At 49.7% G+C, this 25120-nt stretch overlaps 1 protein-coding gene across 2 annotated transcripts in view; it reads left to right on the forward strand.

The window, feature by feature from the left end:
• Positions 1 to 24250, forward strand: part of dsn1 (DSN1 component of MIS12 kinetochore complex) — a 53053-nt gene extending 28803 nt beyond the window's left edge. For both annotated transcript variants that reach the window (XM_078235106.1, XM_078235105.1), the window contains exons 5-12: positions 4512 to 4585; positions 8323 to 8395; positions 12342 to 12429; positions 13163 to 13222; positions 15395 to 15466; positions 16781 to 16931; positions 21336 to 21423; positions 22197 to 24250. In XM_078235106.1, coding sequence (XP_078091232.1) covers positions 4512 to 4585; positions 8323 to 8395; positions 12342 to 12429; positions 13163 to 13222; positions 15395 to 15466; positions 16781 to 16931; positions 21336 to 21423; positions 22197 to 22264 — 674 coding nt within the window. In that variant the 3' untranslated portion in view covers positions 22265 to 24250. The remainder of the gene's footprint in view (positions 1 to 4511; positions 4586 to 8322; positions 8396 to 12341; positions 12430 to 13162; positions 13223 to 15394; positions 15467 to 16780; positions 16932 to 21335; positions 21424 to 22196) is intronic.
• The last annotated feature ends 870 nt before the right edge of the window (positions 24251 to 25120 follow it).

Consider the following 25120-nt stretch of genomic DNA (forward strand, 5'->3'; position numbering starts at 1 on the left):
TCTCTGGTCAGTCTTCCGGATGGTCACGGCCGCCTCCTTCGTTGAGTCTTCGCTGCTGGTCTGTCTGAAAATGTGTCCCTTTATCCCCCTGCCTGCTTACCTTTCCAGAAACCTCTCTGGCTTCCGGCCAATGAAGTCCCAGGAGGGGGTTCGAATACCCAGTGGGTTTCTTGATGTCTGCCTGACAGGACACCAGGCCGCCCCCCCCCCCCCCCCCCAAGGCGTCCCATCTCCCAGGAACTTTCGGTGACGGAAAGTCTGGCCCGATCTGGGCTTCTAACAATAGGCCGGTGCATTTCAATGGGGTGCAGTGATCTCCTGCTAAGTATCAGTAGATTGGAACGACCTTTGATGGGTGGTTGATGGGTCAGGCGCAGACACGTTTGTGTATTTGTACAATTGGCCTGCCCGAGGTTTTACTGTGTTTGGTTTTAATATGCCCAATTCTTTAATTTAGGATATCCAATTTTATCAGCCTTAAAACTAGGCCCTGTTTATATCACCACACAGGTAAATGCAAGTAATTGGGAAAGCTAATGTAACATTATTGGTTATTATGAAGGGCATTGAATTCAAAAGTAGGGATGTTACGCTTCAGCAATAGAGGGCACTGGTGCGACCACATTTGAAGTACTGCCGACAGCATCAGTCTCCTCATGGAAAGCTGTAACTGGATTAGAAGCCGTTTAGAAGACTTAATACCTGGAATGAACAGATTGTCTGAGAAAGGAAGGCTGGTCTTGTATCTGCTGGAGTTTAGAAGAGTAAAAGGTGACCTGATTGAAACGTATAAAATCCTGAGGGGTGTTGACAGGGTGGGTGTGGAGAGGATGCTTCCTCCTCTCGGGTAATCTAGAAGTAGGGGTCACTTTAAAAATACGGGGTTGTCCATTTAAGACAGATGAATTTTTTTTTTCCCCTTCAGGGTGGTCAGTTTCGAGCGCTCTTCCACAAAAGGCAGTGGGAGCTGAGTCTTTGAATATTTTTAAGGTAGAGCCGGAGAGATTCTTGATTAACGGGGGGGGGGGGGGGATTTATCAGGGGGTCGGCAGAAATGTGGGATTGAGGTTCCAATCGGATCAGTCATGAGCTTATTGAATGGGGGGAGCAGGTTGGAGGGGCCAAGTGGCCTCCTCCTGATACATCTGTTGATAGGTAACAAATGTAGATATGGGGAGAGTCTAAAGATTTTATTCTATGTGGAATTTGACAAGGCTCCACATAACTAACTAAAATTAGAGTCCATGAAATCGGAGGCAATGGGCTTTTGCTTAGATAGGGAATTAGGCGATAGAGACAGATTAGGAATGAGCTTTGACAAAGGGTCATCTGGGCCCAAAACGTCAGTCTCATTTCTCTCCTTACAGATGCTGCCAGACCTGCTGAGATTTTCCAGCATTTTCCCTTTTGGTTTCAGATTCCGGCATCCGCAGTAATTTGCTTTTATCTGAGAGTAGGAATGTATTCAGAGCATCAGGATGTGAATAACGGTGTCATCCAGGGATCAATACTTGGGCCTCAGTGTTTCGCGATATTTATAAATGGGTGAAGGATTGAGAGACGTATATCTTAGTGCTGACACTAACTGCCACTAAATAAGGCGACGCAGTAAATAATGCAGATGGAGCAGGAAGTTCCATAGGAACATTGATTGAGTGAGTGGGCAAAATGCGATCGATGAAGTTCAGTGTGGGGTCGTCAACTTTAGAGCCAACAAGGATAGATGGGAGTGTTTTCTAAAGGGTGAGAAGCTCAAACCTTTGGAGCCGAGAGATTTAGGGGTTCAAAAATCACTGGAAGCTAGCGGCCAGGCACGAAACGGCTCATTTGAAAAGTAACTGGAACGTTGGCCTGTATCTCGGTAAGGCAGGAATCCGATGGGGTGGAGATTGCATTACAATCGGCGAGAGTTGTGGGCAGACCCGATCTCGAATGCTGGATCAGTTACTGAATCTCAGGAAGGATATATTGGCCTTAGAAGGGTTGGAGTGCAGGATGACCAGAACAATGTCAGGATAAAAGGACATGTTGCATCATTCTGGTTTGTATTCCCTAGAGTTTCAAAGATTATGGGATAGTCTCAGATGATTAAAGGGAAACTAATTCCTCTGTGAGGAGAGAAAAGAGCTGACGTTTAGACCCCGGATGACCCTTTGTCAAAAGGCCATCCAATTGTTCAAGTCTGAGCATTCTTTCACATGGGGAGAGAGGGAGGGTTGTGTGGGGCGGAGGGGGGGGGGGGTTGTGTGGGGCGGAGGGGGGGGGGGGTTGTGTGGGGTGGGGGGGGTCGCATGGGGTGGGGGGGGAGGGGGGTCGCGTGGGGAGGGGGGTGGGGTGGGGGGGAGGGGGTCGCGTGGGGTGGGGGGAAGGGGGGGTCGCGTGGGGGGGAGGGGGGGTCGCATGGGGGGGAGGGGGGGTCGCGTGGGGAGGGGGGGTCGCGTGGGGAGGGGGGGTCGCGTGGGGAGGGGGGGTCGCGTGGGGAGGGGGGGTCGCGTGGGGGGGAGGGGGGGTCGCGTGGAGTGGGGCAGAGGGGAGGGGGGTCGGGTGGGGCGGAGGGGAGGGGGGAGTTGTGTGGGGAGGGGGGGTTGTGTGGGGGAGGGCGGCGGGGAGGGGAGTTGCGTGGTGTGGGGCGGAGGAGTGTGTGGCGGAGACCACGTGTGTGATGGGTGTGGGTAGAGTGAGAGACAGTGGCGGAAACGTGTGCGCGCGCGTGCGAGAGGGCCCCGAGAGAGCGCGTGCACACGCGCACCAGCGTCTGTTCGGGTACACTGAGGGAGAATTTAGCACGGCCAATGCACCCTAACCCGCACGTCTTTCAGACTGTGGGAGGAAACCAGAGCACCCGAGGAAACCCACGGGGAGAACGTGCAGACTCCGCACAGGCAGTGACCCCAGCTGGGAATCTAACCCAAATGCAAAGATACAGCTAGAAAAGACTGTTACCTTTGGTTTCTGTGTTTGCACCTATTTTGTGGCAATAGACTGTCGACTTTGAGAATTTTTGGGATGGCCTTGGCAGGTCACTTGGGGATCCCCCGCTCAAAGTTTGGGAAACCCTAAACTAAAGTATTAAGACAGGTCCATCCTACTGAATGGCAGATCAGGCATGGCCTTCTGCTTCTGTGTTCCTAATACTTATTGGGTCAGGAACACTAGAATATCTGGTCGTTATTGCATTGCTATTTTTGGGTGGGGGTAATTAAGGCTGTTTTGGTTCTGTCCTTTACAACTGCAGAAAGTGCAATAGGCTTTGTAATACAAGGTGCTGTGTAAAGGCGAGTCTTTATGTTGCTTTGTCCAGTGTAATGCAATGCCTTTGAAGTGGCTGAGGCAGGCAAAGTGGCCTTTGTTAATCCGGAGTTCTCCTGTTCCAACCACTTTACTCCAGCCCATATTTTGTTCCCCTTCCCTTTCAGAGTGCGGTATGGCAGCATTAATAACGTATTCCAGCATTATAATCACCTTGTGCTTGTCTCTCAGACACAATTGTGCGACTGAGAACTGCCCATGTAGATCCTAACACAGTGGCACGGTGGTTAGCACTGCTGCCTCGCAGCGCCAGGGACCCGGGTTCGATTCCCAGCTTGGGTCACTGTCTGTGTGGAGTCTGCACGTTCTCCCCGTGTCTGCGTGGGTTTCCTCCGGGTGCTGCGGTCTCCTCCCATAGTCTGAAAGACGTGCTGGTTAGGGTGCATTGGCCGTGCTAAATTCTCCCTCAGTGTACCCGAACAGGCGCTGGAATGTGGCGACTGGGGGAATTTCATAGAATCATAGAAACTCTACAGTGCAGAAAGAAGCCATTTGGCCTATCGCTTCTGCATCCACAACAATCCCACCCAGGCCTTATCCCCGTAACCCCACATTTTTACCCTGCTAACCTACGCACTCAGGACACTAAGGGGCAATTTAGCATGGCCAAAGCATCTGACCCACACATCTTTGGACTGTGGGAGGAAACCGGAGCACCCGGAGGAAACCCAGGCAGACACGGGGAGAACGTGCAGACTCCACACAGACAGTGACCCAAGCTGGGAATCAAACCCGGATCCCTGGAGCTGTGAGGCAGCAGTGCTAACCACCGTGCCGTCCACAATAACTTCATTACAGTGTTACATTTACTGGTGACGAATAAATAGACTAACTTTAAGCAATCTATTTTCCCAAAGATGTGCAGGTCGGGTAGGTTGGCCATGCTAAGTTGCCGCTTAGTGTCAGGGGGACGAGCTAGGGTAAATGCTTGGGGTTATGGGGATAGGGCTTGGGTGGGATTGTGGTCAGTGCAGGTTCGATGGGCTGAATGGCCTCCTTCTGCACTGTAGGGATTCTATGATCTAACGTGGTTCTTGAGGGGAAAAATGAGGCTGGAAGATTTTTTAAAATCAAAATAATATAATGCATTATTTCAAATAATTACCACACCAAGAGTGCAGATATTGTAAGGTTGGAAACTCTGACTGGATATTTAAGTGAGTGTTTTACCCCTAGCTTTTCATCTTTATCCATTTATTCAGAGATCTGTGAGGGTATCAGGATGGATTTACCCGAGGATGAAAGACTGGCGCTGCTGTTTCAGGCATGTTCGGAGGTAAGAAACTTTGGTTGTCCAGTTTGCTTGCTGCAAGTCCTGACATTGGTGTAATCACTGGGATTTCAGTAAAAAGTGACGGGGAGATGAAATTTTCATATCATATCCAACATGGACTGTAAAGTTTATTTATTAGTCACAAGGCTTACATTAACACTGCAATGAAGTTACTGTGAAATTCCCCTAGTCGCCACAATCCTGCGCCTGTTCGGGTCAATGCACCCCAACCAGCACGTCTTTCAGACAGTGGGAGGAAACCGGAGCACCCGGAGGAAACCCACGGGGAGAACGTGCAGACTCCGCACAGACTGTGACCCAAGCCGGGAATCGAACCCGGGTCCCTGGCGCTGTGAGGCAGCAGTGCTAAGCACTGTGCCACCGTACCGCCTCCATTGTGTTGACATGTTCAAAATTTAAACAGGTAAATAAAAATTTGTTTTCTTATTTTTCTTGTCACTCCCTACCATAAGCAGAGGAGTGAGTCTTTGTATTCTGGAGCTCCAGCACTGCTGTAGGGAGGGGTGGAACTTGAACCCAGTTCTAGACTCGAATAGTTGCCGGAGTGTGACGACCAGGGGATTTTCACGGTAACTTCATTGCAGTGTTAATGTAAGCCTACTTGTGACACAGATAAACTTAAAAACTAGACTCGCTTTTCACTATTGTGAGAAAGGTGTCTTTGCCAATTTCTAACGCTGTTGTTGCAGTCACTTGTTACTCTGGAATTCAGAAGTGTGATGCATCCTATATTTTTTTTGGATTTTTTTGTGTTGTGTCCGTGAGGTCGCAGTAATTTAATACTTGAGTGGCCTCTTCTTCACCAGATCTATAACATTTAAGGTGTGAAATGTCCTCCGCTTGGCCACATCAAATTCTGCCTCGGAAAGGGGGCAGAACCTTGTTGGGAGATATTAGGTCACATTTCAGGTCAAAGGTCAGTTGAGGTAGGTAGCAGTGCTGCCGTTAGCCGCGTGCTGCTAAGGGGACAAAGGATCAGGGAAGCCCTGGGAGCTGTTGGTAGCTCCTTGTTGCTGGGAGCTGGGGCTCAGGAAGGCCCTGGGGCAGTGATGTCCTTCTCGGAGCAGCTAGAGTTCTAGGACCAGCGATTCATCAAAACCTCCGTGAGGCTGGCGGCCTGTAATCTGCCGACATCTGCTCGCGATCTGGAATTGTGCCAGTGATTAGCTGCCTTAGCGCCGCCTTTTGAATCCAGTGGGATGCAGTCTCAGGAGAAGAGATTGACAGCTGTGAGATGAGCAGCCATTGAGATAAATGAGTTGGAGCAGCTTTTGAAAGAAATGGGAAGCAAGATCTTTGAAGGAGGAACTGAAATTGCTCTGGGAAGTCAGTTTTAATGAATTTTAGTTAGCGGGGTAGGTGGTGGCGTAGTGGTATTGTCATTAGACTAGAATCCAAAGGGTAATGCTCTGGGGAACTGCATTCGAATCCCACCACAACAGATGGTGAAATTTGAACTCACTCAAAATCTGGAATTAACAATCTACTGATAACCATGAATTTATTGTTGGAAAAACCCATCTGGTCACTAATGTCCTTTAGGGAATAAAATCTGCCATCCTTACCCAGTCTGGCCTACATATGACTCCTGAGCCACAGCAATGTGGTTGGCTCTCAAATGCCCTCTGAAATGGTGGTCAGTTAGGGATGGGCAATGAATGTTGGTCCAGCCGGCGATGCCCACACCCTATAAAATTAATTTGTGAAAAAGTTACTCGCTAATATCTGGGTGAGTTGTTGAGAAAATTCAGGGGATTGGTCTCTTGTGTCTGCCATTTTAAAGTGGTCTTTGTGGTGTGTTCAACTGCAGTTTGTTTGTTAATTCACGTTTTCCTGATGCTAAGTTTTTAAAGTTTTATTTATTGTCACAAGTAGGCTTACATTAACACTGCAATGAAGTTACTGTGAAAATCCCCTGGTCGCCACACTCTGGCGCCTGTTTGGGTACGCCGAGGGAGAATTTAGCACGGCCAATGCACCCTAACCAGCACGTCTTTTGGACTGTGGGAGGAAACCGGAGCACCCGGAGGAAACCCACGCAGACACGGGGGGAATGTGCAAACTCCACACAGACAGTGACCCAAGCCGGGAATCGAACCCAGGTCCCTGGGGCTGTGAGGTAGCAGTGCTGACCACTGTGCCACCGCGCCATCCATAATGTTAATTCTGGATGTTAGAGTATAAGATAGATAATTGTGGCTGCTTTGTTAACTCGTGTATCGTAACATTTCTTCTATTTGTTTAAAAATAGCATCCTGTGGCTTTATTTCCTTAGTGAGTGTCATGTGAGTGTACCTTTAAGAAAGGTTTTTTAAAAAATGCAGCTTACAGCTTCAGCGATGTCTTTGGGGGTGGAGCTAAGCTGTGGCAGTCAGGTGATGGGGGTTTTTTCCTTTGGGTTATCAGTTTCGTTTTGGAGTGGTGGAAGCAGTTTAGCAGCGAGCTAAGAAGCAGTCTTTCTCCCTCTCCCTCTCCCTGTTCTTCTCTTTGGTTCTGAAACTATTATCAGTTCGCCTTAAAGAAGCTGTGTTTTGGGAAACAGATTCGACTACATAAGAACATAAGAAACAGGAGCAGGAGTAGGCCATCTAGCCTCTCGAGCCTGCCCCACCATTCAATAAGATCATGGCTGGTCTGAAGTGGATCAGTTCCACTTACCCGCCTGATCCCCATAACCCCTAATTCCCTTACCGATCAGGAATCCATCTATCCGTGATTTAAACATATTCAACGAGGTAGCTTCCACCACTTCAGTGGGCAGAGAATTCCAGAGATTCACCACCCTCTGAGAGAAGAAGTTCCTCCTCAACTCTGTCCTAAACTGACCCCCCTTTATTTTGAGGCTGTGCCCTCTAGTTCTAGCTTCCTTTCTAAGTGGAAAGAATCTCTCCACCTCTACCCTATCCAGCCCCTTCATTATCTTATAGGTCTCTATGAGATCCCCCTCAGCCTTCTAAATTCCAACGAGTACAAACCCAATCTGCTCAGTCTCTCCTCATAATCAACACCCCTCATCTCTGGTATCAACCTGGTGAACCTTCTCTGCACTCCCTCCAACCTCTACAACCTCTTCTGAGTTTCTTCACTAGGGATTTGCAGCATTCAGCCCAGGAGGCTGGATTCCAGTAACAAGTGGGCATTACCCTGTGCTGTATTGTGTGTATTTGGAGGGTTTTGTGTATTGGATGTTGGCTTTGGCTGGAACACATTGGAGATATTTCCTTAAGAGTTATACATTATCGTGGTTATTGTGTTACTTGTTTCTAACTGTTAAAAGTTCTTGCTAAGTGTCTAACTATATAAATGTCAACAATATTCTTAATTAAACTTTGTTTTTGACAAATGCTCCTCGTGGGTCAGTTGAGTCACACTTGGGGTGAAACCTCTCATGGTCATTCTAGCCAAATTCAACATAAAACGTTACAGGTCAGGCGAGCTTCATAGAACACCTTGAAGTGTCCAGCCTGACTTGTAACATGAGTAACTGGGATTTCAATTTTCATCTACTTTAAAGTTACTGGCCCCTATCCGAATTCTAACCACATTTGGGACCACATTAGGTTCTGATTTGGGCTCATGACAGGCTTGTGGTTAATATTAAGCCGTAACGCACGGGCTCAGCTATAATAGCATCTGTATATATTTGTAAAGAAATTTTCCTTTGACTGTCGATGTTTTTTGAATGAATAGATGTAAAGAAGTTGTTGTTTCTATCTCAGTATACTCTGCAGAAGCTGCAACGCTCCTTGGAGCCACGAGGTGACTTCAGCCTGAATTCCTTTCAAACACATGGTGAGTTGGAAATATCTTCAGTTTGCCGTCTCTGATTTACCCTCCGCAAAGCTTTACTTTCCTGGTTGAGAACCCTGTGGGTGGAGTTAAGCTTTCGTCTTGTCCCCCACACACTATATTATCTGCTAGTGTTTGCCACTCCCGTACACCAGGTTTATATTATCCCGTCAGTCTCTGTGTGTTAAGCTGCTGCGTTGCAATGTAAAGATGCTTGACAGAACAAGGGTTAACTTGGGACTGGGCAATGGTACCAGCATGATGCACAATGTGACATGCCGGCCTTGCAGAGTTGCAACATGTTTCCTCCCACGTTACTTCATGCCATCCAATCTTTATATTCTAGTTTTCCTTTTTCTTGCTGTGTATCTAGTTCCATTCTAAGTGGAAAGAATCTCTCCACCTCTACCCTATCCAGCCCCTTCATTATCTTATAGGTCTCTATGAGATCCCCCTCAGCCTTCTAAATTCCAACGAGTACAAACCCAATCTGCTCAGTTACTTTCCTGGTTGACGAAGGAAGGGCCGTGGATGTTGTCTATATGGACTTTAGTAAAGCGTTTGACAAAGTCCCTCATGGTAGGCTAGTGAAAAAGGTTGGATCTCATGGGATAAAGGGGGAGGTGGCTAGATGGGTGGAGAACTGGCTTGGTCATAGAAGACAGAGGGTGGTAGTGGAAGGGTCTTTTTCCGGCTGGAGGCCTGTGACTAGTGGTGTACCGCAGGGCTCTGTATTGGGACCTCTGCTGTTTGTGATTTATATAAATGATCTGGAAGGAGTAACTGGGGTGATCAGTAAGTTTGCGGACGACACAAAACTGGCAGGACTTGCAGATAGTGAGGAACATTGTCAGAGGCTACAGAAGGATATAGATAGGCTGGAATTTTGGGCAAGGAAATGGCAGATGGAGTTCTGCGAAGTGATGCATTTTGGTGGGAATAATGTAGGGAGGAGCTACACGATAAATGGAAGAACCATAAAGGGTGTAGAGACGCAGAGGGACCTGGGTGTGCAAGTCCACAGATCTTTGAAGGTGACGTCACAGGTGGAGAAGGTGGTGAAGAAGGCATATGGCATGCTTGCCTTTATAGGACGGGGCATAGAGTATAAAAGTTGGGGTCTGATGTTGCAGATGTATAGAACGTTGGTTCGGCCGCATTTGGAATACTGCGTCCAGTTCTGGTCGCCACACTACCAGAAGGACGTGGAGGCTTTGGAGAGAGTACAGAGGAGGTTTACCAGGATGTTGCCTGGTATGGAGGGGCTTGGTTATGAGGAGAGATTGGGGAAACTGGGGTTGTTCTCCTTGGAAAGACGGAGGATGAGGGGAGATTTAATAGAGGTGTATAAAATTATGAAAGGCATAGATAGGGTGAACGGTGGGAAGCTTTTCCCCGGGTCGGTGGTGACGTTCACGAGGGGTCATAGGTTCAAGGTGAAGGGGGGGAGGTTTAACACAGATATCAGAAGGACATATTTTACACAGAGGGTCGTGGGGGCCTGGAATGTGTTGCCGGGCAAGGTGGTGGAGGCGGACACACTGGGAACGTTTAAGACTTATCTAGACAGCTATATGAACGGAGTGGGAATGGAGGGATACAAAAGAGTGGTCTAGTTTGGACCAGGGAGCGGCGCGGGCTAATTGTTCTTTGTTTCTCGTTTCAAGGCTTCATTCTATGATCATCTTGCTGGTGCCAGTACAGAGCGAGACTGCGGATAGTTGGGAACCTGTCTCGGGGGCAGGGAATTCATATGGTGTTCGTGGAAGTGGAAATGAATAGGGTTGGGAAGCATTTTCCGATCAGGGCCAGTGTGATCTCCTGGACTCGTTTCGATCGCCTCAGGGGGTCGGAGAGGAATTTCCCAGATTTTTTTTCCCCATATTGGCCCTGGGGTTTTCACTCTGGGTTTTCGCCTCTCCCTGGAGATCACATGGTCTGGAATGGGGCGGTGGGGGTGAGTTAATAGGTTGTGATGAACAAAGCATCGTAGCTGTGAGGGACAGCTCGGTGGATAGGATATTAGTATGTAGATAGGCTGGAAAATTGGGCAGGGATCCTGGATTCAGGATTCAATCCTGGACCGGGGAGGGGCGCGGGCTTGGAGGGCCGAAGGGCCTGTTCCTGTGCTGTATTGTTCTTTGTTCATTCCTAGGGGTGGCACAGCCATTAGCACTGCTGCCTCACAGCGCCAGGGACCCGGGTTTGATTCCTGGCCTGGGTCACTGTCTGTGTGGAGTTTGCACGTTCTCCCCGTGTCCGCCTGGGTTTCCTCCCACAGTCTGAAAGACGTGCTGGTTAGGGTGCATTGACCCGAACAGGCGCCGGAGTGTGGCGACTCGGGGAATTTCACACTAACTTCATTGCAGCGTTAATGTAAGCCTTGCGACGAATAAACAAACTTTTAAAAACTTTTCAAGTTGCACATTCTAGCCACTCTCTGGGCCTGTGGAATGATGTCACTCGGATACTCCAATCCACCAGGCCCCCGTGGTGATGCTTTGCGCAGTTGTAGGATGAAGCCGGTTCTGAAGGTGAAGTCGATCCCATTCGAGGCTGTCTCATCGAGAGCCTGTGTGGCACTCACCTGCTGCAGCAAGTTGTCATTGACACTGTGGGTGGCTTTGACTATTTGTGCATGGTCTCTTCCCCCCCCCCCCCGAGAAAAACTGGTGCAAAACAACATCATGTGGATCAAAATTCTGTGTTTCACTTCCTTTCACCTTCCTTTCACCTTGATGTTTACCACTCTGTCTGGCTGAAATATAGATTATCTCTTTCATGATGGTCAGACCACATTTGGAATATTGTGAGCAATTTTGGGCCCCGTATCTAAGGAAGGTTGTGCTGGCCCTGGAGAGGGTCCAGAGGAGGTTCACGAGAATGATCCCTGGAATAAAGCTTGACATATGAGGAGCATTTGAGGACTCCGGGTCTATGTTCGATGGAGTTTAGAATGATGAGGGGGGAATCTCATTGAAACGTACAGAATACTGAAAGCCCTGGATACAGTGGACATGGAGAGGATGTTTCCATTAGTCGGAGAGACTAGGATCCGAGGACACGGCCTCAGAGTAAAGGGACGACCCTTTAGAACCGAGATGAGGAGGAATTTCTTCAGCCAGAGGGTGGTGAATCTGTGGAATTCATTGCCACAGAAGGCTGTGGAGGCCGGGTCACTGAGTGTATTGAAGACAGAGAGAGATCGGTTCTTGATTGGTAAGGGGATCAAAGGTTACGGGAGAATGGGGTTGAGAAATTTATCAGCCATGATTGAATGGTGGAGCAGACTCGATGGGCCGAGTGGCCTAATTCTGCTCCCATATCTTCTGGTTTTGCGTTTCCAAGCGTCTTCCCTGGGAACCAAATGTATTAAACAGTGAAGTGAGTGTTAGCAGCAATATTCCAATCATTAGTAATCTCGTTGTGAAGTGGAAAATAATGAATAGCTCAGCTGCTGCATCGAAGTGGATCAAAGCTCTTTGGAAAAAAGCGATTCCTCTCTTTATTACCGGCTAGAGAATTTATCCAGAGAAAAGCGTCTTTGCTGCATCGCCTCTAATATGGCCGGGGCTCGGGCGGTGCTACGCCGTCTGGAGAGAGTGGGGGGGGCGGCACTGCACCGTCTGGAGAGGGGGGTGCTGCGCCGTCTGGAGGGGTGGGGTGGCGCTGCGCAGTCTGGGGTGGGGTGACGCTGCGCCGTCTGGGGTGGGGTGACGCTGCGCCGTCTGGAGAGGAGGGTGCTGCGCTGTCTGGAGGGGTGGGGCGGCGCTGCGCAGTCTGGGGTGGGGCGGGGGGGGGGCGCTGCGCAGTCTGGGATGGGGTGGGGCGGGGGGGGCCGCTGCGCAGTCTGGGGACGGTCCTGCTGTGTCTGTGTGTGTGTGCGTGCGTGGTGAGAGTGTGTTTTTCCCTCGCGCTGTTTAATCTTTTTATTCTTGTGTCCTCGCAGCCTCGAGTATTTCCAGTGACATCAAGCGGATTGTAGAGACAATGAAACTCGACGGGACGCTGAGGAAATGCACAGAGAAATCCGACGAGTGAGTAACCCAACCACGTCTGCTGGACAGGCCACACTGGTGGCTCTTGTAGTTTTAGAGGCAGCTTTATGTTTATGTGGATAAAACATTCTCTCTTTTCGTTCCCACCTGGGAAGCCGTGTTGGAGATCCGAGCTCGGTCTGCACTGCTCAGTGACAAGCCGCTAGGATGATGCCAGGGTGGAGACATTGAGTTCTCACTGCGGGAATTGGGGAGATGTTAACACCAGTCAGCACTCCCTGCTGGTGGCTGCGATTACCAAGTCCATAAGACATAGGAGCAGAATGAGGCCACTCGGCCCATCGAGTCTGCTCCGCCATTCAATCATGGCTGATATTTTTCTCATTCCCATTCCCCTGTCTTTTCCCCATAACCCCGATCCCCTTATTAATCAAGAACCTATCTATCTCTGTCTTAAAGACACTCAATGACCCGGCCTCCACAGCCTTCTGCAGCAAAGAGTTCTGCGTCTCAGACTGTGTCTCAGTGATGCTGCGAGGGTGTGTCCTACAGCAGAATGCCTCCACACTTTGAAACAAAGAACCTGGAGAAGGCCAGTTATATCCAGCGCCCCTCCTGAAGACAGCATCCAGTGGCACTGGGCTGTATGATTGCTGTTGGTGCAACCACTGGTTCTCTCTCCTAGACCCTGCCTTTAAGTGATTCCCATAATCCGCTGTTGTGTATTATCCCGGTGCCAGTATTGGTGACGTTAGTGATGTTTATTTTTCAGTGTTATCCCCACTCCAGAGATGGAGCTAATGATGAAGCAGTTGAAGGATGACATTTCCAGGTATGATATCCTGGCCCCTCGTTCTGTGTTAAAACTCAAAACTGCAGGGCCAGCTCATAAAGGGGCATTCCTGACCAGTAAACTCTTTTAGAAGCTTAGAGGTATCGACTGGTGTCGCCCGCGGCTCAGTTTGTAGCAGTTTTGTCTCAGAGTCAGAAGGTTTGTGGGTTCTAGACCTGAGCATCAAAGCCCAGGCTGCCACTCCAGTTCAGTACTGAGGGAGTGCTGCACTGTCAGAGACGCCATCTTTCAGATGAGATGTTAATCTTGGGCCCTGGGTTCGCTTTCTGGCAGATGTAAAAGATCCTATGGTGCTATTTGAAAGCAGGGCAGGGAACCCGCGCCCAGCAACCTGCTCGATATTTATCCCTCACTCAGCACCACAGAAACATTTGGCCACACGTTGTGGGAGCTTGCTGTGCAGATGAGCTGAGTGCTTCCTACATTATCAATGGCAGTCAGTAATAAACTGTGACTGGGCGGCACAGTGGTTAGCACTGCTGCCTCACAGCGCCGGGGACCCGGGTTCGATTCCCGGCTTGGGTCACTGTCTGTGCGGAGTCTGCACGTTCTCCCCGTATCTGCGTGGGTTTCCTCCGGGTGCTCCGGTTTCCTCCCACAGTCTGAAAGACGTGCTGGTTAGGGTGCATTGGCCGTGCTAAATTCTCCCTCAGTGTTACCCGAACAGGCACCAGAGTGTGGCGACTGGGGGATTTTCACAGTAACTTCAATGCAGTGTTAATGTAAGCCTTACTTGTGACACTAATAAATAAACTTACTCTGTTTCTGAAGTACGGTTTATCGGGGCGTCCCAACAATCAGAGAAGCTCGATCTCAATCTGAGGTTTTTTTTGAACAGTGATTATTATTCTTTTTCCTCAGTGGGTGAAGTGAGTCTGTGAATCTGTGCAGTGGGATCCAGGTCCCAGATACTGGTGGGTCAGCAAGAGGAAGCTGGGCCCTGTCCCAGGGCAGGATAGGAGAGGCCGGAGCTAATTCCAGAATCGGTGTGTCGCACCAAGCCAGCAGTCCCATTTCCTTCCTATTGGTGGTGCTGTTTGCCTTCTCCATCTTGCAGCCCTAATATTCAGGGATCCGAGGGGAGCAGCTCCCTTCAGGAGATCTCGATAATGTGTGTAGCTTGGTGCTTCAGCATTTTATTTTCCTCCCTTGCCCTCCTGGGGGAACTTGCCTTCCGTCGGGGTGCAGATGCCATGAGTGTTGACACTCTGGTGCCTCCCCAAGCAGTTATTCCGTACGTATGCCCAGAGACCGGAATGTCCGCACACCCGTTAATCATCAAATGGCCGTGTCCAGTCTCACCATTCTCCGCAGACCCTTGTCATTGGCTGCACACCTCTCAATATACTGGCCAAGGTTCAGCTAACACAGAACACAAACATGGCTCTGAATGTGACGCCTGCCAGGCCTGTGAGACTCCGTCCCAGCACACACGCTTAACCATTAACCCACCTTGATGTCATCATCAAGAATGCATGGGAGTGGAGGCAGGGCCAAGCTCTTTTACATGACGGGTGTTAATATTGGCAGTGACTAGATTTGCATTGGGAAAACTGGACAGTTCAAATATTTTTGTATGTATCAGTGGATGGCACAGTGGTTAGCACTGCTGCCTCACAGTGCCAGGGATTCCCGGCTTGGGTCACTGTCTGTGTGGAGTCTGCACGTTCTCCCAGTGTCTGCGTGGGTTTCCTCCGGTTTTCTCCCACAGTCCAAAGATGTGCGGGTTGGGTGCATTGACCATGCTAAATTGCCCCTTAGTGTCAGGGGGAGTACAGGATAAATGCATGGGGTTTTGGGGATAGGGCTGGGTGGGATTGTTCTCACTGCAGGCTCGATGGGCTGAATGGCCTCTCTGCACTGTAGGCTTCTATAAATTGCCCTTCCAGTGAGAGGGTGTGGGGCAGGGTTGTGTCGGCCCCGTGGAGGGGGGGTGGGGTTGTGGCAGCCCCCGCAGCGGCGGGGCAGGGTTGTGTCGGCCCCCGCGAGGGTGGAGAGTGGGGGGGTGGTGAGGGGGGGGTTGTAGGGTTCCTCGGGGTGGGTGGTCTCCAGCCAGCTGGTTAGGCTGTGTAGATTCTGGTCTTCTAGTGAGGGGTTCCTCAGCAATGCTTTCAGTGGAAGTGAAGCCTGCACTCTGCTGTTTATTTACAGACTAAACGCTGAGTGTAAAGCCTGGGATCAGCTGCTGGACGTCTATCGCCAGAGATCCGAAGCTGCGACTGTGTAAGTTGCTGAACGATTTCTTCTTACTCTGGTTTCTGATACACTGGAGCCTCCTCTGTGAGTGACTGTCACATTAAACCAGTCCCACGTGTGACTTCCACATGTAGAAAGCCCCTGAAAAGAGATATCACACGGGACTACTTCAGAGGAGGAGATGGCAGTGGGATTGTCACTGGGCTAGAATCCACAGACCCAGCGAAATGCTCCATCGACCCGGGTTCCAATCCCACCACAGCAGGCGGTGACATTTCAATTCAATAAGAATCTGGAATCAAAAGTCTAATGACCATAGGGCGGGTGGGGGGGGGGGGGAAGGAGAGCAGGGGTGTGGGGGGGGGGCGCGGTGGGGAATGGGTGTGTGTGTGTGTGGGGGGTAATGGGGAGCAGGGGTGTGTGGGGGGAGTGGGTGTGTGGGGGGGGGGAATGGGGAGTGGGTGTGTGTGTGGGGGGAGTGGGTGGGTGTGTGTGGGGGGGGAGTGGGGAATGGGGAGTGTGTGTGGGGGGGGAATGGGGACTGTGTGGGGGGGAATGGGGAGTGTGTGTGGGGGGGGAATGGGGACTGTGTGGGGGGGAATGGGGAGTGGGTGTGGAGGTAGTGGGGAGTGGGTGTGTGTGTAGGGGGTAATGGGGAGTGGGAATGTGTGTGGGGGGTAGTGGGGAATGGGGAGTGTGTGTGTGGGGGGGGTAGTGGGGAATGGGGAGTGTGTGTGTGTGGGGGGGGGTAGTGGGGAATGGGGAGTGTGTGTGTGGGGGCTAGTGGGGAATGGGGAGTGTGTGTGTGGGGTGGCGTGGGGAATGGGGAGTGTGTGTGTGGGGGGTAGTGGGGAATGGGGAGTGTGTGTGTGGGGGGTAGTGGGGAATGGGGAGTGTGTGTGTGGGGGGGAGTGTGTGTGTGGGGGGGGTAGTGGGGAATGGGGAGTGTGTGTGTGGGGGGTAGTGGGGAATGGGGAGTGGGTGTGTGGGGGGTAGTGGGGAATGGGGAGTGTGTGTGTGGGGGGTAGTGGGGAATGGGGAGTGGGTGTGTGCGTGGGGGTGGTGGGCAGGGGGTACGGCTCTGGGAGAGGGGGGTGCGAGGGGGTGGTTGGGGGCGAGGGGGGAGCAGCTCTCCTTCAAGCCCGTGGTGCTGGGAGGAGACAGTAAGCCAAGAGTCCCATTTCTCTCACTGTTCTGAAAGTACAAGTGTTGGTGCAGGATTGTGGCGATCTCTGTGACTCTCACTGGCTGGGGTGGATGTAGCCGCTCTGATCTGGAATTCCCTGTCGCCAGTTTCCTGTTGCCATTTGTGAAACACGGTTCTAATTTTACTCCTTTCAGTGATTTTGAGAAAGCTGCAGCGGCGTTTGACAGGGTGCTGGAGCCGGCCGTTGTGATGGAGAACTCGCAGATGGATGTGATCAGAACAAAGCCCGATTATCGCCGCTATTTGAATGAGGATATGTCCATTCTCCGGACGATGGAGTGTATAGTGAGTGCGGTGGGCAGGGAGGCCACGGGGACGCGCTGCGTTGTGAGGTTTTGGTCCGGAGTCTCAGATCACCAAAAAAGGGATCAAAGTCAGTTCGATGTGATATTTAATCTAAACAGGCAGAAAGGGCCATTGTCCCACAACAGATGAGAATGGTTCATTCCTCCCAGATCACGCGCACAGCTGGGGGCAGCAGGGCGATCCTAATCTCAATGGGCTGAGGGAGACCGTCTCCTCGCAATGATTTACTGCTCACAATGATTTGATTTATTATTATCTCATTAGTATACAGGGAAAAGTATTGTTTCTTGTGTGCTATATGGACAAAGCATACCGTTCATAGAGTACATAGGGGAGAAGGAAAGGAGAGTGTGCAGAATGTCATAGCTAGGGTGTAGAAAAAGATCAACTTAATGTATGAATGGACCATTCAAAAGTCTGACAGCAGCAGGGAAGAAGCTGTTCTTGAGACGGTTGGTACGTGACCTCAGACTTTTGTATCGTTTTCCCGACAGAAGAAGGTGGAAGAGAGAATGTCTGGGGTGCGTGGCTGCTTTGCCGAGGCAGCGGGAAGTATAGACAGAGTCAGTGGATGGGAGGCTGGTTTGCGTGATGGATTGGGCTACATTCACGACCCTTTGTAGTTTCTGACTGGGTGAAGCTGGTCCCCATGGCTGCAGGTGGCAGCATCTTCTGTTTTCCTGCATGTTTTTGGAGCTGGCCAAAGTGTTGGGCCAATCAAACTCGACTGTGTCTCTCTCTTTCTCTCTCTCTCCGCGCCCCCCCCTCCCCCTTTCCCCGCCCAACCAAGAATTGATTTATTGTTATTTCTGACGGTCTTGTGCCAATCATTTATTCAATTCTTTTTTGACAACGGACAGATATTATAGGTAAAGGCTCCATAATCTCAGTAAGAGAAATGAGGAGGAATTTCTTCTCTGAGAGTGGTGAATCTGTGGAATTCTTTCCCACAGAGGGCTGTAGAGGCTGGGTTGTTAAGTATGTTCAAGGCTGAGATAGAGATTTTTAATCAGTAAGGGAATCGAGGGTTATGGGGATAAGGCGGGAAAGTGGAGTTGAGGATTATCACATCAGATCAGTCATGATGTCATTGAATGGCGGAGCAGGTTCGATGGGCCGAATGGCCTATTTCTACTCCTACGTCTGCTGGTCTTATTTCTGAAGTCCTCGTGTGGCTCAGTGCTCCCGAGGACGTCTTGTTTAACATTGAGAGAGTTGGTTTCCACGTGGTTCACAAAGTCACCTCCCAGCCTAGTACCAGGATTGGCAATGTCTCGTGTCAGTGTTTGTGTTGGCGACCTGTCCTTTGCCGAGATAACTGTGTTGTGTGTTAGCCCAGCAAGCTGCTGTGGGAGCTTTCTTTGAGGGAACGAGAGCTATTTCTGCAATATTCAGTACATTTCTGGTGATTTTTATATAGTTTTAATTGTGTGTGTCGCTGGCTAGGTCAGCATTTACTGTCCAACTCCAGGTGTCTTTGATGAAGTGGTGATGAGCTGCCTTGAACGAGTATAGAACATAGAACATAGAACATTACAGCGCAGAACAGGCCCTTCGGCCCACGATGTTGCACCGACCAGTTAAAAAAAAAACTGTGACCCTCCAACCTAAACCAATTTCTTTTCGTCCATGAACCTATCTACGGATCTCTTAAACGCCCCCAAACTAGGCACATTTACAACTGATGCTGGCAGGGCATTCCAATCCCTCACCACCCTCTGGGTAAAGAACCTACCCCTGACATCGGTTCTATAACTACCCCCCCTCAATTTAAAGCCATGCCCCCTCGTGCTGGATTTCTCCATCAGAGGAAAAAGGCTATCACTATCCACCCTATCTAAACCTCTAATCATCTTATATGTTTCAATAAGATCCCCTCTTAGCCGCCGCCTTTCCAGCGAAAACAATCCCAAATCCCTCAGCCTCTCCTCATAGGATCTCCCCTCCATACCAGGCAACATCCTGGTAAACCTCCTCTGCACCCTCTCCAAAGCCTCCACATCCTTCCTGTAATGTGGGGACCAGAACTGCACACAGTACTCCAAGTGCGGCCGCACCAGAGTTGTGTACAGTTGCAACATAACGCTACGACTCCTAAATTCAATCCCCCTACCAATAAACGCCAAGACACCATATGCCTTCTTAACAACCTTATCTACTTGATTCCCAACTTTCAGGGATCTATGCACACATACACCTAGATCCCTCTGCTCCTCCACACTATTCAAAGTCCTCCCGTTAGCCCTATACTCAACACATCTGTTATTCCTACCAAAGTGAATTACCTCACACTTCTCCGCATTAAACTCCATCCGCCACCTCTCGGCCATGGCATGGTGTAGGTACACCCATGGTGCTGTTCGGGAAGGAGTTTGAGAATTTTGACCCAGCGACAGTGAAGGGTTAACGGGATAAGGCGGGAAAGTGGAGTTGACGATTATCACATCAATCATGTGAATTGAATGGCAGAGCAGACTCGATGGGCTGAATGGCTCACTCCTGCTCTGCCTTCTTTATGTTCTCATCTGGATGGAGAGTTGGGGATGAAGGGGTGGAACATCCAGGTGGTGGTGCTCCCATGTGTCTGCTCACCTTGTCCTTCTAGATGGGAGTGGCCATGGGTTTGGAAGGTGCTGCCTCAGGGAGTGATATGTGGTGATTTCTTCCAGCAGTCAGAGATTGGGACCAATAAGCTGAAGACAGAAGGGGGAGAGGGCAGACTCTCTGGATAGGCGATATTTTAACCGCATGTTGAACACTGGCTGATAGAGTTAGTCTGTTCTGGAATTCCCTGCACATCGATGGATCCCGATTAGTCATTTCCTTGGGACTTTGCCCTTCCGTTTGCAGGTTGGCATTGAGTTGCAGAGGCTGTGAATGAGCTGCTGTTTGTCAGCAGTCTAACTCTCATCCCAATGCAGCTGGAATGGACTCTGGCTGGCCCGTGTGTCTGAATGTCAGCAGGTTCAATGCAGAGAAACCTATGGGGCAGGCGATGGATCTATCTCTCGAGCAGGAGTAGGAAGGGTGTGGAGGTTGTGTGATAGCCGCACGGGGCACTTATCTGGAGATACCAAGGATAGAACGATGACCCACGAAGCTAAACAGACACCTAAGTCCCTGTAACCCGAAACTGGTTTCACCTGTCTACGGAGTGGAAAGGCTTTCCCAGTCGCCGCCTCTATCTCAGCCGTCGTCACCAATTGTCTCTCCTGCATCACACTGTAGGGTCTTCATTCATCTTCGAAGGTTCATCCCCACTGGGAGGAGAGAGAGTCCCTCCTGTAAATGCTGCCTTGTCCTTTAGAAACACATTCCCTCAGGCATTTTTAGATTATGTGTGGAACATCACACACATGGTGAATGCTTTCAATCCTTGCTCAAGAAAACAATAAAAATACTGGGATTGGAACGACACAAATCTGGGCGTGGTGTAAATGAGCTGAGCAATTATATTTCTGTCGTACCAGCTTATTGTGATTTTTGATTTGCTGATAATTGGCAAAGACAACAGAGCAATGCATTAATCACTGCTCCCCCTTCTCTCCCCCCCCCCCCCCCCCCCCATTCCCTCCTTCCACTCCTGCAAACCCCCCTCCCCCGGGCATCAGAAGGATGTCATCAGTTTTGGCCATCTGCTCTCCGAAGGGCAGATGTCTCCTTTTTGGGCTTCAAACCCAGGATCCGGTGACACTAACCTTGTGATCAGCACAACTCTCCCTTCAACCTGAGAGGCCTCTACAGATTGAGCTCCAATCGTAGAGTCCCTGCAGTGCAGAAGGAGACCATTCAGCCCATTGAGTCTGCACTGGTTGTCCAAACAAGGGTCTTACCCTGCCCCCTCATCCTATCCCCATAACCTACACATTTGCCATGGCCAATGCACCTAACCAGTATGTCTTTCGGACTGTGGGAGGAAACCCATGCAGACACGGGGAGAACGTGCAAACTCCACACAGACAGTGACTCAAACCGGGAATCAAACCCGGGTCCCTGGTGCTGTGAGGCAGCAGTGCTAACCACTGTGCCACATTGTGTTCACTGCATCTGTTTAGGATCACAAGTGGCTCGGGTGGGCCACACGTACAGAAGCGAAGGAATCTGAACCCAGATGCCCCTGACCATCTCACAGAGTGAGCGAGCGAGCGAAACCCGTCTCCGTCGCTGAGGGCCTGTGCAGCGAGTCCTGAACCATCAGTTTGTTTCTGCATTTGTAAAGTAAGCAGCCAGGGGGACTTGAACGGACTGCTGTAGACTAAGCAGCTGCTGAGTTTGTGATCTAAAGCCAGTGTACGTTCCTGTCCTTGGTGTTTGAGATGGTGGTTTCTGGGATTTTGGAGATATTTGGTTGTGTAAATGAAGCTGAAATGTGATCTCTTGTAGATGGACCAGCTGCAACTAACCATGAACCTGATTGGCAGAGCCAGGCAGGAGTGGGACTCCTGTCTGAACACCATTTCCAAACAGTTTGGTGAGTTTCTCCGTCTCCTTCCGTCCTGCACAGAGCTGACCTCAGTTAATCCATGGCCACATAAATTGGTGGAACGTTCCGGTCTGAAACCTGCTTTGATGTACAGTAACTTTGGACCAGTCGCCCTTTCTCAATCTTTCGTGTCCCCAGGACTTCTTGACAGGGAGAGGGACGGGATGGGGAGAGGGGGTGGATTGATGGGGGGTAGATTGGGGGTAAGGGAACTATTTCATAACAGCCCCTGCTAACTGGGGTGTCCAGCTCAGGTTGTCTGAGCCTTCATCTTGTCAAATAATTTCTATCCGTAATATGAACCGACTCTGGGCTGTTACACAGATCATCATAAAAATCAGAGATGCCACCTGCTTTTCCTGCTGCATTGTAATCCATTATCACGATGGTATCTCCCAGTGCCCTGTCTTTACCCTGTGTTCAGGGGTTTTTCTAACAGTCTGGAACACTGCTGCTTGCTAGCTTGGTGTTGAAAGCCACGCACTGAGACGCAGCCTGTACTGAGCGCTGCTCTATCCCAGGCCCGTTGTAATCGTATCTGGAGGAGCCAATTGACAATGTGTGTGTCTATACTGCAGCAGAGAGTGAGCTGATTTAACCCCTAGCCTGGGGGTTATAAGGGAATAGCGCCTGGTCACCAGCTACAGAGAGGGCCTCGAGTGAGTGGGGTGAAGTGGGCAGGCAATGTGGCTGCCAGTCTTTAGGTTTTTTTGGCGCACGCCAGCAAAAATAAAACCCTCGTTCTGAATTTCTCTTGGCAGCTTCCAGAACGTTCCAGGGGCTGGAGCGGTGTCCGGTACAGAAATTTCTAACGGCCATGAAGCAGTGATGGAGAGAGCGGAGAAGGCCGTGGAGTTGAGGGGAAATCTCACTGGGCTTGTAATGCCCGTGGCTGTGGGACTTTGCTCAGGATCCTAGCTGAGACTTTACTGCTTTTACACTTCATACTGACAGTAAAGAGGTTAGTGATGCCTCCCCTCCCCACCCAACCCCCAGAGCTCTGCAGTGAAAGGCAGCACCCGCCACCCTCCAAAACAAATTGAACATTTAGTTTCGTGGATCCTGAGTGGCAGGTACTCCAGATGTTGAGTGAACAAGGAGACGGCTCCCAGTGGATCACTAACCAGTGTTGGTGCCTGTGTGTGAGTATCGAATCAGGCCAGCTCCACACTTGGCAGTGGATTATGCTGCTGTTCTTGCTGCCTCTACTCCTGTCAGGAATGATCACTTGGAACAGAGTATTTAGGGCAGCACGATGGCACAGTGGTAGCACTGCTGCCTCACAGCACCAGGGACCCATGTTTAATTCTGGCTCCAGGTCACTGTGCAGAGACTGCACGATCTCCCCGTGTCTGCGTGGGTTTCCTCCCACACGCCAAAGATGTGTGGGTTAGATTGATTGGCCACGATAAATTGTCCCTCGTGTCAGGAGGATTAGCAGGGTATATATGTGGAGTTACAGGGCTAGGGGGGGTCTGGGTGGGATTGTGGTCGATACAGACTTGATGACCACCTCTTGTACTGTAGGGATTCTGAGCCTGAGTGTCAATGCATCCAGGGCTGAAGGAGGCCAGAAAAGATTGAATTGATGCCTGAGGAAGCCAAGCCTCCAACAGAAATGATCTTTATTTTCTTTAAACTTGTAGTGAGATTATGGTTTATTAACCCGACACCAGAGTAGCTGCTGCTATTGTGCACTGAAATTGGTCTTGCTTTGAGCCCACTTGTGGGGCGGCACGGTAGCACAGTGGTTAGCACTGCTGTTTCACAGCTCCAGGGACCTGGGTTCGATTCCCGGCTTGGGTCACTGTCTGTGTGGAGTTTGCATATTCTCCTCGTGTCTGCGTGGGTTTCCTCCCACAGTCCAAAGATGTGCAGGCTAGGTTGATTGGCTATGCTAAAAAAAATTGTCCTTCGTGTCCTGAGATGTGTAGGTTAGAGGGATTAGTGGGTAAAATATGTAGGTAGGGCCTGGGTGGGATTGTGGTCGGTGCAGACTTGATGGGCCGAATGGCCTCTTTCTGTACTGTAGGAATTCTATGATTCTAAAATTGGGAATTAATGATTCACCAGCTGAATGTTCCAGATTCTGTCTTTTGCCACAGCAATGTTATCCAGAAATACAGCTCCACGGGTTCCCCTGCAGTGATGTGTGCACACTGGGAGTCAATGGGCTGTGGAAGTGTAGCGAGTCTCTAGCCCAGGCTTCAGCTGCTGGATGGTGATGGGAAGACCACCTTGTCTGATATTTTTAATAGGCTGAGACTGCTTGTGGTTATTGTTCTGTCACCCAACACTCAACCAGAGCTCTGAATTCCCAGATTCATTTAAAAAACTTAATTTGGACAATTAAGGAATGACATTTCTGCGTCTGAGCTATTGGCTGCATTCTCTGCAAATAGAAGATATTGAGGCAGGACTGGAAGGTAAATTTCATTGTTCGGATCACAGAGTTTGTTACTATTTCAACGTGAATCTGACCAGCCCAATTTCAGTTACTGCAAAGTGAACGGTTTTGAGATGAGAAAACCAGGAGTCCCACTGAACAGCTCCTTGGAGCAGAGAGACTGCGAAAATCCATTGCAGCAGTGTAGGAATTCAAACAGAAATCCTCCCCTCCCCACAATATTGAAACACAGACCCTCACCCCCCCTTTAGTTAAAAGTCATCAATGTGTTATTGGCAACTTTTCAGTGGAGTTTTGTCCCCGTTCTACTAAATTTCACACATTTGTTTTGTAAGCGCTGTTAACTTTCTGATGTGCTTTGTATATTGTATAATGGATTGTACATTAAACTAATTTCTACAAAGATTACTTCTGTTTTGTTTTATCCAGTGACCTAAAATATAGTCATGTGCCGTTCCTAACCCCTCAATTGTATTTACTCATGGTATGGACTAAATAATCCAGAGACTGTGCATTCCAAAACTATTTGAGAATTTGAATCCAGTTTATTTAAAAAAAACTAATAGTGAACTCCTCAGTAAAGCTGACCATGAACCTGTCAGATTCCTTAGAGTGAGGGGGAATCTCAGAAATTTATAAAATTCTAATGGGAGATTCAGAAAGAATGTTCCTGATGGTGGGGAGAAATTTCTTCACCCAGAGGATGGTGAATGTGTGGAATTCACTCCCACAGAAAGTAGCTGGGGCTAAAACATCGTCTGACTTCAAGAAGAAATTCTTGTAGCTCCTGGGGCTAAAGGGATATTCGGGGTGGGGAGATCGAATGATGGAGCAGGCTTGAAGGGCCAGATGGCCCATAGCTTCTATTTTCTATGATTCTGTGATATTGCCAGCTGAGTAGATCACCTTTTCGAGCCTTCAGTGGAGCCTATACTTGGACTCAGCCTTTTGTATATTAATTTTTTAAAAATCTGTTGGTGAATGAGTGTTTTTCCTTGTTTTTCTAATTATTTAAAACATACAAGACCTCTTCCATTGCCTGAGACTGCTGAATTTAGACATGGCTGGATTCAGGGTAGCTTTAGATTTGAATGCTGCAGGTTTCATCGCAGCTGATGGTAAACTGACTGTAAAACCTGTGCATTATTAATTTGCAAGTATGGCGGTTCTAGTGCAGTCTTTGGTGCTAATTGCTGTTTCCCATCTCTCCAGGGAAATCCCGCTGGTGCTTAGCCAGCAACATGGAATGTCCTAGTTTAAAATCAGTAAACCTGTTAG

Source organism: Mustelus asterias, chromosome 19, assembly GCF_964213995.1.
Source record: "Mustelus asterias chromosome 19, sMusAst1.hap1.1, whole genome shotgun sequence".
In the NCBI taxonomy this organism is placed as follows: Eukaryota; Metazoa; Chordata; class Chondrichthyes; order Carcharhiniformes; family Triakidae; genus Mustelus; species Mustelus asterias.